The following is a 16,491-nucleotide window of genomic DNA, read 5'->3' on the forward strand; positions in this document are numbered from 1 at the left end:
GCAGCAAACAGGGATTCCAAGTCACAAACATAATGGAAAACCCACAAGTCATGAGACTGTGTGGATTAGATGGCATCAGGTTCCATACACGTGATGCTAATACAGGGGGTTTAGGAATGTGGATTGGGACTGTCGGTGCTGTCTGTACCAGGGTTTGTACAAGGGTTTGTACCAGTACAACATGTAGCTACGGCTCACTACCTTCACTAACGTCCACTTCATTATATCTCTCAATGAACATCTGTCTCCTCTTCTCTGTCTGCGCTCCCATTGGTTTAGACAGGTCACGGAATGTTGCGGGGTTGGTCAGATCCAGGGTCTATCATAAACATGAAATGACACGTCAAAATGTGATCGATAAGCAATTGAAGTGTTGCTAAGTTCGCCCACTCGGTTCCTGTTGTTGTTCTTGCCTGTTACTCCAGGAAGGCCGGTTCCCCCACAAGTTTTTTTTTTTTTTTAAGTGTGTTTATCATACAATATAATGTGTTTATCATACAATATAACATTTAAAATAAATGAGCCCTTGCTAATCAGAAGGCTATCTGATACGCTGCGGTGGACCTGGGTTAGAAAGTGTAGCGTGGCTAGCCACTTGATGGCACTGAATGCAATGTCAGCTGAACATGCAATCAAAGCTAATAGCCACCTTCGGAGCCAAAAAATGCCCTCAAATCACATCCTTATGACGTGGTGAGCAGATGAAACCCTTTGACATCGCGTGTGTGCACATTCAATTAAACAGCTGGTTCACATACACACTGTAAATGAAGTAAATTCTGTTGAAGCGCTCATTTCGAAAATGTACATGACTCAAACCATGGAATGATACAGATACAGGAAGACAAACAGACAGGATACCAGACAGTCAGACAAACAGACAACACACAGGGTTCATCTTCACCTCCGACTCGTAGTCAGCTAGCACCCAGGGGAAGACGGGGTACTGCATGAGGTCACTGTAGGTCCGACCAGACAAGGTGTTGAGATGCATCAGGTACTCAAAGTTACTAATCTCTCCACGCTGTCCAAGGGGAAACACAGAAACACCAATGTACCTTGTTCTACTACACTGTCACTGAGAACGCAGTACTACTAGATGTTACAGGAAGTCAGAACTTTGTTAGTCAGAATGTCCATGAATACAGTATTTGTCATAGAAAACTAAGTCGTTTTCTCAGTGGATCACAGTAGACCTATGATGAATATGGATTCAATGTTACTGTACCTGCCATTTAACAAGAGCGGCCTTCTCCACTGGAGTTCTCCTGAACAATACAATGACAAGAGAACACATCAGATGGTTAACTGTTGTCCAGGTAAGGGTAACATCTACTTGAAAAGTCAACCACCGTCCACTTTCTCATTGAAAAGCATTGGATATATTATGCATTCCTGGGTACTTCCCGAGTTGATAGGAATTGAAATGGAACTGAACCCAACCCTGCTGACAACCATTTGTGATCAGCCAAATGCAATAGACTACCCCAGATACCAAAACAAATGAGTCATAACCTTTTCACTTTTAGCCCGGGAATATTTTTGACTCATGCTTCAATATTCAGACATAAACACCATAAACATAAGGGGGAGAAAATCCAGTATTTTGGGCCATTAATTTGGGAGCGACTGCCCTGGGTGAAGCATTTGCTTACAACTGCAGTTTTTGGGGAATATGTTTTTCTTAGTCATTTAATGTTTATTTAAAAATACAATCTGTTCTGTGATTACAAAAGTACTGAGTTCTGTGATTACAAAAGTACTGAGTTCTGTGATTACAAAATATTTTCTTTTACCTCCCATTTTGGGCAGGATGTTTATCATGTTTGTTTTCTATTTGTGCGTAAGCAATAAGTAGAATCACTATCATAACTCAGTTAGCCATGAAATTACAAGATGAAAGAAAGTGATATTAATGACATCGGGCACAAAGTGGTACACATATGATATAGTACATAATGGTCATGGACCCTTTGAAGATCCACAGCACCACTTACACAATCAGTGGCTAAAAATCGCAGAAGGCAAATTTAAATGGATTACCTCTTAGGAAAATGTATTTTAAGTAATAATGTATGTATTTATTTTAATTCAGTTCTAGTTTTATAAAGGAATACTTGCCCCTAAACTCATTTAGAACTCTTTCAGTCAATGACATCCCAGGAAGCTGTTCTGATTGTGGGTTACCAAGCAACCAGGCAAGGAATGTTATGCTTCTGAGAGTTCTTAAACTCCAGAGCAGAGCAGAGGATCAGTGGAGGGAGGTGAATTGTGAAACAGGCAGTGTAAGTGTGTGTGTATGATTGGTAGAAAACTCTAAGCTATAAGCGTCGTTTAGCATGTGTGAAGTGTGTTCTCATGTTGATTAGTGCTGTATTGGTTTAGCAAATGAGTTTGTCTCCCCTCCAAACAACACAAACGTTACATAGTTTTACCAAAGACTGATGTTTAGGCATATGAACTGGGCTACGTAGTACTACTAAAGACTGACGTTAAAATATAAGAACTAGGCTACAGAAGTAGCCAATCCCCCTCTGAAATACTGCTAAGGATCATCCCCACACATGAAAGACTTGCCTGTGTGTATGTGAGGATGTTTCCAACTTGTCAACACAGAAAGGAACTCTTGCAAAGCCACCCACATAGAAGGTTTCTTGCCTATTGTTTTCATACAGAGCTGTTACGTCTTCATGATCAGGGCCATGGTTTAAAAGAGGATAATCACCATCAACTGAAGGTATGCTGAACTCTGGCATTAGAAGACCTACTAAGTACTACTTCTACTAAATATCCAATTCTAAAAACTGAAGCTACACAGTATTTATGCCAAAAACATAGTTTGTTGGTAGCATTTCTTCAGCCAGAATGCATTTCTATATATATTTTACTTCTGAAAACATTACACGTTAACAGCTGTGGAAATGTCCTTCCCCCTCTCACTGTGGGGCAGTAAGACACACACACACACACTTTCCTCCTCTCTCTGGGACAGTAGCATGGCTATAAAGTCCTGGCGCCACAGACTCCTGTTGCTTAGTAACAATGTTAAACAACAGAAACCTTTTCCTGCCCTCTGTTTAGAGAGCGAGTGAGAGCGTGTGGAGTAGGGAGCGTGAAACTGGGGAGCTGAGAGACAGTTTAGGACTTAACTAATCTCTTAATTGAATTATCAACACTTACAGATTGTACAGGTATGTACAGTCAAATTAATTGCATCTCTTACTGGTGGAGGTCACTAACCAGAACATGAAAAGGCCTACATACTGGGGTTGAGGATACAGTGATTTGTGAAAAATACATTTTCTAGGATTATTAGGGACAAATGTTGAAATGGTGATGATTGTACGAAATGTGTGTTTGGATAGCTCGGTGTGCTTCGGTGAACCAGAGATGGAAGTCCTCCCTAGTGGCATGGACGCGACAGTTAAGCGGAGCTACTGACAAATAAGTGGCTACATTACTCAGGCCACTGCAACCGACTGAACCTTTCAAACTGACTGTATCTACACTAGGGTAAGTACTCACTATGCTTCATACGGATAAGAAATCTTTCACACTTCTGTGACAAATAACCGAAACAAGTATTTAAATGAGTTGATTCAGTAAGGCTTGGTAAGGCTCAGAAGTGGATTTAAGCTTAAATCAGAACATGCATGAATGACTAAACGAAGAAGCAGAATTACCATGATTCTTTCTTCCTCATAAGGCCCAGAAATACAGGCTAAACCACAGACTACTCACAGAGGCCCGTGTCTCATTGCCATTTACAGATTAACAGTATCTCCGGGTCCAAAGTTATTCACCTAATTTCACAAATCAAGAGCCATTTGAGCTATATCCAATTTCTACACACCCAGCAACTGCTTACCACAATATCTTGTAAAAGCAGCCTAAATCAATCATTGCATTTGTCTTGCACTATAATGTAGTATAATCTGCAGGTAGTAATTGCAAGCTATACTTTCCTATCTGAGGTTGTAATGGAAACAAGCAATGGTGAATCACCTCTCCGTTCTCTGTGATCCTCAATATGATTAATGAGGCGATAGAGGGCCTTAGGGTTTAATAGAGACACACAATCGGCTCTATGAGACACACACACACACACACACACACACACTCTGCTCTAACACATACACGCACACATATACTGCTCTAACACACACACACACACGCGCACACGTACTGCTCTAACACACACACACACACACACACACTGCTCTAACACACACTGCCCTAACACACACTGCTTCAACACACAATGCTCCAACACACACTGCTCCAACACACACTGCTCCAACACACACTACTCCAACACACACTGCTCCAACACACACTGCTCCAACACACACTGCTCCAACACACACTGCTCCAACACACACTGCTCCAACACACACTGCTCCAACACACACAGACACACACAGAACAGGGTGAGGAGCGGAACCCTGACCGTAATTTATCAAAGTCCTGATTTGACTCAGTCTCTTTTCACACACTCGCCGCCTGGGAGAGGCTTTGCAGTTCAACCAGCTGAATCGCGAGGAAGCCTCACCACTCATTCGTTGTGCTGGTATTAGCCTGCGTCTGTAAAACACCGTGTCTCTTCCGTCGCCTCTCCACTGTTGTTCCCCTGCATTAGCCTTAATTAGAGAAGCATGCTCTTAAACACCCCCCCGGGCCGCGCTGGGTGAACAGGCAGAAGCACACACACACAAGCACGCACGCACGGGGATTCTTCTCTCCCGCCCCAGGCCAGACATGAGGCCCTGTGTTCTTGGGTATACAACATCAGCTCCCTCAGTTTCCATCCTCAGCGCTTCACGGGGACATCATGCCCATGTACACAGCTCAGTATGGTTAAGATACTCAGTTGGGCGACCTCGCTGGGCACCTTCGGTGATCAATGGAATAATGACTGTTTTAACCACGTCTCCCCGCAGCGCCATGGCTAAAGGAGGGAAGAGAAGAGGTGCAAAGAGGAGGAAGGTGACTCTGAAGATGGCCATGAACGCTGTGCGGGTGACTCCGGACGGCCGCCGCCGCCTGGACCTCAGTAACATGGGCATCGCCACCTTCCCTGAGTGTCTTCTCAAACTACCTGACCTGGAGGAGCTGGACCTCAGCCGTAATCAACTGAAGAAGCTTCCAGGCCTAATCGGTGTTTACAGTGTTAAGCCTTTAGATTGTTTGACAGTTTTAACGGTAGACTCGTGGCCTGACCTCAGTGGATTGGCAGGATCCCTAATCAGCAACCAATTAATGCACACCAGTTATGGTCACACTGGGAACAGCCAATTGTATCATACAACCACGTTTCCAAAAATGTTGGGACGGGGAGTAAAATGGAAATAAAAACAGAATGCAATGATGTGCAAATCATTTAAGCCCTATATTCTATAGACAATAGTACAAAGACAACATATCACATGTTGAAACTGAGAAATCTTATTGTTCCTTGAAAAAGATATGCCCACTTTGAATTTAATACCAGCAACACGTAAATACTGGGACAGGGGCAACAAAAGACTGGTTAAGTCGTGTAATACAAAAAAAGAACCTGTTGGAACTAATTAGGTTAACTGGCAAATGGTCAGTAACTTGATTGGGTATAAAAAGAACATCCCAGAGAGGATAAGTCTTTCAGAAGTAAAGATGAGTGGGTCCACCACTCTGTGAAAGAATATGCTGGAAAACGGTGCAAAAATGGTACACAATATCATTAAAAGATTCAGACTCATGGACTGAGGTGAAGTATAATATTGTCCTGTTGTATGACAAATCAAAATGTTGAATTATTTTTGGGAATCATTGATGCTGCGTCCTCTGGGCTATAAAGGAAAGGGACCATCTGGCTTGTTATCAGTGCAAAGTTCAAAGGCCAACATCCGTGATGGTATGGGGGTGCATTAGTGCACATGGCATGGATGACTTGCACATCTGTGAAGGCACCATTAATGCAGAACAATATGCACAGGTTTTGGAGCAACATAATGTCTTCTTCAGGGAAGGTCTTGCTTATTTCAGTAAGACAATACCAAACCACATTCTGCACGTATTACAACAGCGTGGCTCCAATATTAAAAGAGTGGGTGGTAAACTGGCCTGGCTGCAGTCCAGACATGTCACCCATTGAAAACAACTGGTGCATTATGAAACAAAAAATACAACAAAGGAGACCCTGAACTATTGAGCAGCTGAAATCCCTTACCAAGCAAGAATGGGAATACATTTCACTTTCAAAACTACCGCAATTGGTCTCCTCAGTTCCCAAACGCTTACAGTGTTGTAAAAAGAAGAGGCGATGCAACACAGCAATAAACATGCCCATGTCCCAAATTGTTTGCAACGTGTTGCTGGCATCAAATTCAAAATGGCCATATATTTTCCCATAAACAAAAACATTTCTCTGGTTCAAGATTGGATTTGTTGTCTCTGTAATGTTTCCAATTAAATATAGAGATTGATATATAGATGATTTGGACATTATTGCATTCTGATTTTATTAGCATTTCACGCAGTGTCCCGACCTTTTCGGGAACAGGGACGATTTTGTATAGGTTGTTGAAGTCAGCCGACTGTGTACGATTTTTAAGATTACGTCAACTTGCTGAATCTGCCTTTAAAAATCTAAGCAGATGCACACATTAAACAGCCAAACATTTATTTTCTGTTTGTCCAGGTGACCTGGTCTCGCTCCGCTGGCTGGATCTCCACAGTAACCAGCTGGAGGTCCTACCAGAGACTCTCGGTCAACTGGTGGCACTGTCACACCTCAACCTCTCTAACAACCGCCTGACCTCTGCGGGTCTACCCCACTCGCTGGGCAACCTAACCTGCCTACAAAGCCTCAACCTGGGCATAAACCGCCTGGACACCCTGCCGGCCACTATGGTGGGGCTTTGCAGTCTTCAGGAGCTGGGGCTGTTCGATAACCTGCTAACCACGCTGCCAGAGTGTATCAAGGTGTTACCTAGCATTACCAGACTCAACACCAAGAGGAACCTCTTTTCCCAGGGATACTCTGGGGACAGAGATGGGCCGGAAGAGGCTGTGTACCTAGCTAAGGAGAGAAGTCTGTGTGGTTCCTGTCTAAAGAGATGCAAGGAGGAGAGGAGGTGGATGTTAGGAGGTGGGAAGAGGAGGGGAGGGGAAGGTGACGGAGAGGCAAGGGGTGGGCCTTACTCTGGGCTGATTACACCGAACTCCGTGGCCCAAGCAAATCAGGAACAGTGGAGACTAATAGTGACCAATCAGGGTCCAGGGAAAGGTTTGCCACTAAAGGACAGCCAATAAGCAACAGGGTATGGTTTTGCCTAGCCAATGAGCAAATTTCTTTGATGTGACAATAAGTCTATGTTTAAAGATACAAAACGGAATGCATGTTGTACATTTTTATATTCTTATGATCAGACGTTTATGCAGAAGTTGCAACAAGTTACCTCACCTGTCTCTGTGCCACTGCTTGTCAATATTGCCAGTGAACATCAGATGCGTTTACCAAATGATTTTGTGAAACTTTTTACCCCGGACACAACGGCTATAGAGAAGCATGGCATTTGGGTGTATGTCATAAAACATTGCAATAAAGAATGCATTGGTCATTTCATCTTTCCTTTATGTGTCTACCTGCTGTGTGTACATGACTATGTGCCCTCACTCACCTGACATTAGATATGATCTCCGTAGCCCCTCTGCCTTTAAGGGCTGGTGCCAATGAACACAGCCTGGCATGGGCACCATAGGATAGGACAAAGAAAGACATGAAACAGTTAGGTGGAAAGAAATAAGGAAACAGACAGAAAGAAAAAATCTATCCTGATGTGCCCCATGAAGCCACACTCTTCCTCCCTCCCTCCATTGCCCCTCCCTCACCTCTTGAAAGCAGACACGTGGTCTTTATTGAAGAACACCAAAAAAACGGAGTATCCGTTCTGCATGAAAATCTCCAAAGCATTGTCCTAAGGGATCAGACAACTGAAAACGTTACTAGCATAGAAACAATTTTACACACTGTACCGGACACTGTACTGTGTACTTTGTGGTATATCATTGTTGCGTCAATGAAATAAGTGCCATTTCCTTGGGCAGGGGATCTCTGTGTGAACTCTCACCTCTAAAAGGAAACGCATGAAGTGGACCTCTCTTATGTCCTGGTACGGCCACCGTCTGGATGAGGTTATGTCTGTAGTCAACATACTGGAAATGTACGAGTCACGCACACTGTGGAAAAGAGGAAGGGAGGGAGACACAGTTTCATTTATAATCTCTCTTGTCTGTGTTTGTCCTTCTCTCCCCTATCTCTCTCCCTCTATCTCCCCCTCGTCTCTCTCCCCCGTCCGTCCCCCGTCTCTCCCCCTCCCTCCCCATCTCCGTGTGATGGTACCTGGTGGGATGATGTTTCCTACAGCAGACGTCTCCAGTTGGGGTTAGGGTGAAGCCCTCACACACGTACAGACTCTCGCTCCCAAACAGCAGTACGCCCTCTGTTACTGACAAACCACTGACCACCAACACACAGGCCTTTACTTTGATCTGGAGGAGGGAGAACAGAAGACATCACAACTGGAAATCAAGTCCCTCATTTACGAGAGGGTCGACTCTACATACAAGTATACTCAGCTGTCTCATCACCGGAGGACTGGACACTCTGAGATCAGATATTGCCTATGGCAAAGGGTAAAAGGAAATAGAAAAAATAGAAAGGAGCAGTCATTAATTTGGAGTCCTGTTTTATTCACTCAATTTCTATTCCGGTACACCTATCCAATAACCGGACGGGTGACTTTTCAAAAATGGGGCACGGGATTTGTAAAGAATTGTAGAGTTGCAACAATAGTTGTAAATATTTATAAGAATTTATAACAATCTTAAAGGAGCGGTTTCGTCTTCAGTGAAGACGTATGTAATGCTACATGCGAATATGCAAGCCATTAAACCCAGCCCATGTCTGAGTCTACACCCCCGTGGAACGCCAAGACATCCTCCTCTCCACGGCGTGCACTTGATTGATCATTTTAATCACACGTCTTCATCATGATTAAAATGACACAGTCCCCACTTCATTATTGAGATTATTAACATTGATTGATTGGATAAGGGAGAGAAAGACTGGCTCCCTCTCCACGAAGATGGCGGCGCTCCGGCTGAACCCTGAACCCTGATTTCTATTGTGTTTGACTTGGAATCCAGTCATGGCTACAATTTAGATTATGTGTGACTAATTCTATTTTATTCTATCATTTTCCACTATGGGTGTGAGTGTGTGTGTGCGCACGCATGTGCGCACCTGGCTCCCTCTCAATCTTTTTTCCCTTTCTCAGCCTCGTGGGACCTGACACCCAAAAAAACATATGGGGCCAAAACGCATCCACAGGCTCCTCACAATTAATACTAATCAAATCACAAAGACTGGGAGAAAAGAGGGGCCCGGCTGTTATTAGGGAAATGAATCACTGTCACACACACAATAGGAAACCTGCTAAGTGATAAGAGCCTCTCGTCTGATCAATCTGAACCGCCGTACACACAAACGAAAACACATGCACTGAAAAACATTGACAAAACTAATTCTGTACAGGGAACAGAAAAGGACCTAAACACACATGACTTCAGCTACTGTGACTCAGGTAATGGAGGGTCACAGAAAAGTGGGGGGAGTCAGCTGAACTGAGGAGCAGGTGAGTGGAGAAGAGAAAGGGAGGTGCAGCAGAGGACGAGAAGGAGGTTGATATTGACTGAGAGGCTAATGTCACACCATTGATTTCACCCCCACACAGATTACCATCATAATCACACTATCGGCGGGCCAAGCCTAATCAAGTCCACATTTGTGTGAGTGAATTTATGTGTGTGTGTGGTTGGGAGAGGGGGGGGTGGATTAATAAGGCATGTGTATCTGACAGCAGCTCAGCAGGACACATACACACACACACACACGCCAACTAGCTGGGAGACAGCTGATGCAACCTCCTACTGTTTTTATTAATTCCTCTGTCAGAAACATTATTAAAACACTCTGCTGGTTGTCTTGAGCTTCAGAAAGCCCTGTTAACATGGCAACACACGTCCACATACACACCCCCTTATACACACACATCCCACTCCATGCTAACTATAACAGATGAGAATATGATAAAAGCGGATGATGAAAACTATAGATCTTTCCCAAAGCAGAGGACTCATTTTGTGTAAATGACACATTTTGTGTAAATCGGTTTTAGATGTCATCACACAGGATCAAGCCCCTGGTATGCCAGCTGACACAGTCGCGCGCTCACCTCCTCCGCGGGCTGCAGTTCCTGCAGCAGGGTGTGTATTAGGCTGCAGGTGTGCGTGCGCGAGCAGGAGTCAGGGGTCGTGGGCTCGGCCGGGCAGGGCTTAGTCGGAGCGGTGGTAGTCGTCTCAGTCAGGACTGGAAAAAATGTCAGACGGTCACTGTCCTCACCCTCCTCTTCCTCCACCTCTTCCTCCGTTGCCTCGGTGCCCAGGTCACACAGGATCCTTGGCTCTGGACCACACCAACAGAGGGAGGAACACAGACTGTCGGCAAGGCAATAGCAGAAGTGTGGGTTCCATTTCCGCCGGGCCAACCCAGTAACAAAAACAAATTCTTGCACGGCAGTATGCGGTTTGGATAAAAGGGTCCGCAGAATTTCTCTGTCTCACCTGAGTTGGTGTCTGTTCTTCCTCTGGTGCCCTCAGACAGAGCGTTTCTTAGGCACATATCTGTCAACTGCACAAAAGAAACACAGAGGTCAGACGTTAAACACTTCCGATAAAACAACTGCTTTCTAACTTGGCAATAGTTGACATTTGGGATCTTAAACACACCAAATTTGTAAGATAGATTAAAATTAGGATTTCCAACATACTGTACAATACAAATTAAAAATATATACATGTACTGTACAGTACATCCTGTACATATTTATTAATTAGCACGCCACTGAATGACAGAGCCCTGCTGTTGGCTCAGGAGAACCGCCTTTTATCGCTGAAATAAACTAGAATTTTATGAAAAGACCAAAAAACTCAGTGCTTCTTCACATAAGCAGATATTACTGACAGAGAAAGCGCTGGGAGGGAGACAGTTAAAGGGCCAGTACCCGTTTGGAGCGACGCTGGGCTCTCCGCCGGATGCGGGGCCTGGTGCGGTTGGGACCCTCGGCTGCATCCTGGACCCAGCCCTGTGGCAGAACCACCCCCGGCCCGGGGCCGAACACGCCCCTCTCCCTGAGCAGCTCCTCCTCCACCTGCAGCCACAAAGTCTCCAGACACTCCCATTCACACGCTCGCAGCTACAGGGGCCCGAGGGAAAGGAATGCGAAAAACAACAGCGAGGCCAGATAAGAAGACTCACGGTACACAATGTTGGTGGACCGTGAGATAAATGTAAATGCCCTGGGGACGTCGAAGTGGAAATGCTCTGGAAAAGGCTTTGGAAGTGAATCCAATTCTGTAGAGGACAGAACACTTTGTGTACCTGCGTGTGGTTTTTACCTGTATGTGGTTTTTCATTAGATTCTCAAACATCTCCTGACCTCTCGTCATATGGGTCGCCATACAGGACAGGAACTCCTAAAGGGGGAGAAAGAGAGAGAGGGAAAGATACAGAAAGGACAATAAAAAATAAAATTAACATTTGTTAAAATGACAGCATAGAATGACAACCACTATTACTATCCCTCAAAAAATTAATTACATCTTTAAACAGCCTTCTAACATCACAGAACAGAAAACAATGTCCCGTGATAACAATGTGGACCCCTGCTCTAGTAATGTGTCAAAACAACACCCCTTAATCATTCTGTATGAAAAACAATGGCCCATCGTTTCTTCGTGACCCTTGCCGAGCCTAAAATATCCCCTTCGCATGCGGCGTATTCCTAATAGTGTTGTTTGTTTCATCATGAAATCACCATACATTCACACAATTACAGACAACCTAAATTGCATTCAGGTGGATGAAATAAGCTATTGGCTACGGAGCCTTATAATAACACTGTCTATGGATCCAATTCTTTTGTCTCTGTGAACTAATTCACTTAAACATTAATATCTCTGTTGTACACCACAGCAGTGGGCACGGTGCAGAAGTGTGTGTGTGTGTGTTTAGCGTGTGTGTGTGTGTGTGTGCATTTAGCGTGTGTGTGTGTGTGGGCGTGTGTGTTAGCGGCGTCCTGCTGTTACATTAGCAATGGCTACTGTTAGCCCCATACGGCAGTCTGTGTCCACGGCTCACAGTATCGTTAAGGAAATCATCACCGGCCCTCACTGAGACAGCTAGTGAAGAGACACATGTCTGTCGGTCAAAGATAGAATATTACAGGCGACATGAGCACTGTGGACTAGAGCTTGAATGAGGTCGTCCACCTTATGGTATTGGACATTTTTCTGTGCTCTAGCGCCTCCAACAGGTAAAAAGGAAACACTGTTTAATAAATACTTCTTTTCCCTTTTTCGCCTGGAAATAAAACCCCTTGAATGTAATCATATCCAAATGGTAGTTCAGTCAAGCAGCTCAGATGGATACAGCAAATCTTGTAAAGTCATGTCTCAGAGTATACACTCGGTCGCATATCTGGAAATTGTTAAGATGAGACTCCACTTCAGATAACTAAATTACTATAGCCAAGTTTCAAAAACTGGGTAGGCTCCTCACTTTGTATAAAGAAGAATTTCATAAAAGTTGTGAAAACCGGTTTAGGGGGTTGGTACTGATGGATGAAATTGGTAGGATACCATAGTTTTAAGTCTCAACCCAGATTGGGAAACACATCTGTACCACCCTGAACATGGCTGATCTGATACGCTAGGTACGGGTGGATCAGCTGGTTAGTAAATGGAGGGGACAGTGGTAAATCCCCAGATTACTGTACATAACTGGGGTCAAGTCCACAACTGACCTAATGACAGATGCTCTATCCTTTCAGTTTACGGTAGCGTTACGACCTGGACAGCCATATGAGGGGTGTTCCAGACTATCAATCAACCTTAAATCACCAGTCTAGCTGTTAAATTAGTTTGCAGTACGCCATTCCAAAAGTACCCTTTGAGGATTGTCAGTCACTTCTGACAATGAGCAGTACGACCTCTGTGCTGGAAATTCACAGAGAGAGAACTATTACAGGAGGCAAGACAGAGACCTGGTCTCATTACACAATACAGTTTAATACACTTGCAAGCGGAGGGATGTATTTCCGTTCCAAACTAATACCAACTTTGAGGGGCAGCCCAGCAACTTCGCACTATATGGATAAACATGTTTACCCCCTCCTCCCTCCTGCATACCAGTCACACAGCAGGCCTGTCTCCCCAGCCCATGGACATAAGATGAACAGACAGACAGTTACACTGACATTTGTTAAGTTGATCCTCTACTCCCTCATCTGTTTAGACTTATCTGCAGATTGCACTTAACACCCTCAGTAGTTTTCCACTCTGCCAGGTGTTCATCATTTTCCCAGCAAGCAACCTTGTACATCCCTTTATTCAAGACAATACACAGAGACTTATCAACCTAGTAAATGTCTATAAAACCTCGCAAACTGTTGTTCGACACCAACGTGATGATATAGACAGCGGCAACACACGATGGAAGAACTGGAAAGAAAACCGCAGAAAAAATAAAGAGAGAGAAGGGCCTAACAATTAGTTGATAAATAAAGCCTCGTATTGACTGATAAACAGTGGCACTGCAGTCACCACCATCTATAATTTCATTCCTTCATTTGGACAAACAGAAGTAATATATAGCATTAATTACCCTATTTAGCAGATAGCAACCTCATTGGCTCTTTAAACGCGGCATTAAATAACATAACTCATCTCTTCCCCTCCGCAATTAACATCACAACATCACACGCTCTCATTTCCATTTTAATGACTTCCCAGCAACCTCTGATGGTAGTGTGTGCGTGTGCGTGTGTAAGTGCACGTGTCTAGTGCATGCATTTGTTGATAAGGCAACCTAATGTTAACTTCTCTGTGTGCTGGCGGATACTAGTAATGAACTTAACGTGATCATTAGTCCTGTTAATTATCTTTTTAATATGAACACACAGATAGAATTATAGAATGCTGCTGAAATTAATCCCTGAAAGGTTTTGACTGCTCCCAGTCTGTCCGTCTGTCTGTCCAGCTGCTATCGGCATCCAGTCTCAGGCGAAAGCACAAAGCATCTGTCCTCACCTGTGGTCAGCGGGAGAGAACCCTCCAAAGGTGAGTAGAACAGGGAGGTGCTGTTTTAAGTTGCATTCGTAGACATATGGGAGGAGTGGCTGACAAAAAACAAATGTACAGCATTATGTCTGAAAAGACATTCTTTTAGTTTTATTGATACTGTTTGACTCATTCATTTTACTGCGGTAAAGTTGAAGGTCAACTTATGGGAGAAGTCGGAAGTCAGGGTATGCTGGATGACCTCTCTGCTAACACCATTTGGACAGCTGTGTAGGTGGACATTTCCTAGTTCCAACGAACACAGCTTTAAATAACATAATAAGAAATGCATTTTTGAAAGAAACGCGCTTAAAGAAATGATTTTGCTTGTGTTGAATAAGAAATTATTTTGCTTGTTTTTCCTAATGAACACAAACCAACACACAACTGGACACCCTTAAACAAACAGTGTCTCTGTGTGATTGTGGTCTCTCGAAGTCTCTCAAAACCCTAAAGTAGAAAACTTCCCTCGAAGAAGTACCAGTTGCAGGAGGAATCTGATGAAAACCATATTCTGAGCATTTCCTGACTGCTCTGTCTTTCAGAGAGTGGAGACCATTCATCAGACAGTCGATGGGCTGTCAGCAGATGATATGATAAAGAACAACACACAATGAATCATGTTTTCATCAGATTGGTACCGCTATAATTACCAGCGCCTGTTTCTAGGGTTCGAGGCACGCGGACGCAGACACACCACATTGTGTAGGAGCGAGGCTGACAGACAGCCAGACAGCCAGGCAGACACAGGCAGACAGACAGACGTGGTAATTTCATGCCTGCGCGCCTGGGTAATACGTCCCCACGTCCTGATCCAGATGGCAAGACGTCTTCATCTGTGGGGGGAACTAATGATGTGGCCCGCGTGTTTCAGGGGGAAAAACAACAATAAGCGCGTCTTTAACCTTCAACAGCAGCCTGAGCATGTGCGTGTCTCTCTGTCTGTGTGTGTGTGTGTGTGGGGGGGGGGGGGGGGGGGGTTCTGTGTGTGTATTACTACAGATAAAACTAACAGATATCAATTACTGGGCCCATTGAGGGGCGGTCAGACGGGACAATCCAGACCCATTTAAAGGAATAATCTAACACACCCACAGGGCTTACCCGACCGAGCGACAAACACACCCACAGGGCTTACCCAACCGACCGACACACACACACACCCACACACACACACACACACACACACACACACAAAACTCAGTGACATTGGAAAGTGTTGGGAGTGGGGGGTTAGGTTTGGGTTAAAAAGGGGTTAGGTTTTGTGTTCCTCTTGTCAGTAGAGCTTGGAGTTTACAACGCCGGGGTTGTGGGCTGGATTCTCAGGTGGAGCCATTCCAAAAAAGGGTATGAAAATACATACACTCTACCGTATGTGGTTCTGGAGAAGAGTGTCTGGTTAATGACTTAAATGTACTTAGGTTAAGGTTAGGGACATATAATTTTAATTGGAAAAAAATGTGGGGGTCCCCACAGGGGAAGTAAAACCGTGGTTACATCACTAATGTCTGATATCTGCTGAAGTAAATGCAGTAGTTATGAAATGTGAGTCGGAAGCTTTACGTTACTAAAATATATTAGTATCTTAATTTGAACCAGTTTGCTACTGCAGGACAATAATACCGCAGCAACAGGAAATGGGAATTGTTATGTTATGAACTAATTTGCATTAGTTTATACATTTGAAGATGAGGTAAGTCAAATGTATCCTTGTCGGGAAATTAATGCAACAGTAGAATGATCAAATCAATGAACAGCATCTGTTTGACCCAATTCCTGAAAGATAACTCTCTCACACATACTAATATAATCTAGTTTTACCTCCACAGTGCCCCTCTCCTTCCCCAGTCGTTTGTGGACAGAGCGAAGTGCAGAGCTGATGACACCAGGTTTCCTCTGGGTGTTGCTACTCAGCTTCCTCTTCACATTGTCTGACGAGTGAAAAAATGTCAACCTATTAGACAGTACGTCCAATCAAATCGCACTGTAACCATCACATGAACATTTTGAAGCAGTTATAAAATGTGCATTGAAATGCTTATGAGCTTCCACAATAATGCCCTTCATTAGTTCAAAATGATCCATTTGCACACAATGCATAAGAGATACACACACATATAACTTTGCAGGCGTAAGGGTTGGATATTCTATGCAGACCTGCATGTTTGTATACTTAAGAGTGTTTCTAAAGTTTATGGGAGGCGACGCGTCAACCAAGAGGTCAGGTGTCAGGTTGTGGACAGTGTTTTTGACTGAACTAATTGTTGTACT

At 44.1% G+C, this 16,491-nt stretch overlaps 2 protein-coding genes across 7 annotated transcripts in view; one reads left to right on the forward strand and one right to left on the reverse strand.

Moving 5' to 3' along the window:
• wdfy4 (WDFY family member 4) overlaps positions 1–16,491 on the reverse strand; it is a 63,454-nt gene that overhangs the window by 16,612 nt on the left and 30,351 nt on the right. For all 5 annotated transcript variants that reach the window (XM_020047424.2, XM_020047425.3, XM_020047422.3 and 2 more), the window contains 12 exons: positions 16,042–16,151; positions 11,500–11,577; positions 11,106–11,297; positions 10,666–10,732; positions 10,278–10,507; positions 8,384–8,532; positions 8,112–8,220; positions 7,873–7,958; positions 7,662–7,724; positions 1,229–1,268; positions 905–1,024; positions 202–319 (listed from right to left, as the gene is read on the reverse strand). In XM_020047424.2, coding sequence (XP_019902983.2) covers positions 202–319; positions 905–1,024; positions 1,229–1,268; positions 7,662–7,724; positions 7,873–7,958; positions 8,112–8,220; positions 8,384–8,532; positions 10,278–10,507; positions 10,666–10,732; positions 11,106–11,297; positions 11,500–11,577; positions 16,042–16,151 — 1,362 coding nt within the window. The remainder of the gene's footprint in view (positions 1–201; positions 320–904; positions 1,025–1,228; positions 1,269–7,661; positions 7,725–7,872; positions 7,959–8,111; positions 8,221–8,383; positions 8,533–10,277; positions 10,508–10,665; positions 10,733–11,105; positions 11,298–11,499; positions 11,578–16,041; positions 16,152–16,491) is intronic.
• lrrc18a (leucine rich repeat containing 18a) lies at positions 2,030–7,653 on the forward strand. Of its 2 annotated transcripts, XM_020047426.2 has the most exons (5): positions 2,030–2,737; positions 3,082–3,191; positions 3,366–3,513; positions 4,941–5,158; positions 6,680–7,653. In XM_020047426.2, the coding sequence occupies exons 4-5, from the start codon at positions 4,945–4,947 to the stop codon at positions 7,291–7,293; spliced, it is 828 nt and encodes a 275-aa protein (XP_019902985.2). In that variant the 5' UTR covers positions 2,030–2,737; positions 3,082–3,191; positions 3,366–3,513; positions 4,941–4,944; the 3' UTR covers positions 7,294–7,653. The 2 variants fall into 2 exon arrangements, with proteins under 2 accessions (XP_019902985.2, XP_010897531.2); XM_010899229.3 differs by lacking the exon at positions 2,030–2,737 and having other exon boundaries at positions 2,867–3,191.

The sequence above is a fragment of the Esox lucius genome, chromosome 6 (assembly GCF_011004845.1).
Source record: "Esox lucius isolate fEsoLuc1 chromosome 6, fEsoLuc1.pri, whole genome shotgun sequence".
In the NCBI taxonomy this organism is placed as follows: Eukaryota; Metazoa; Chordata; class Actinopteri; order Esociformes; family Esocidae; genus Esox; species Esox lucius.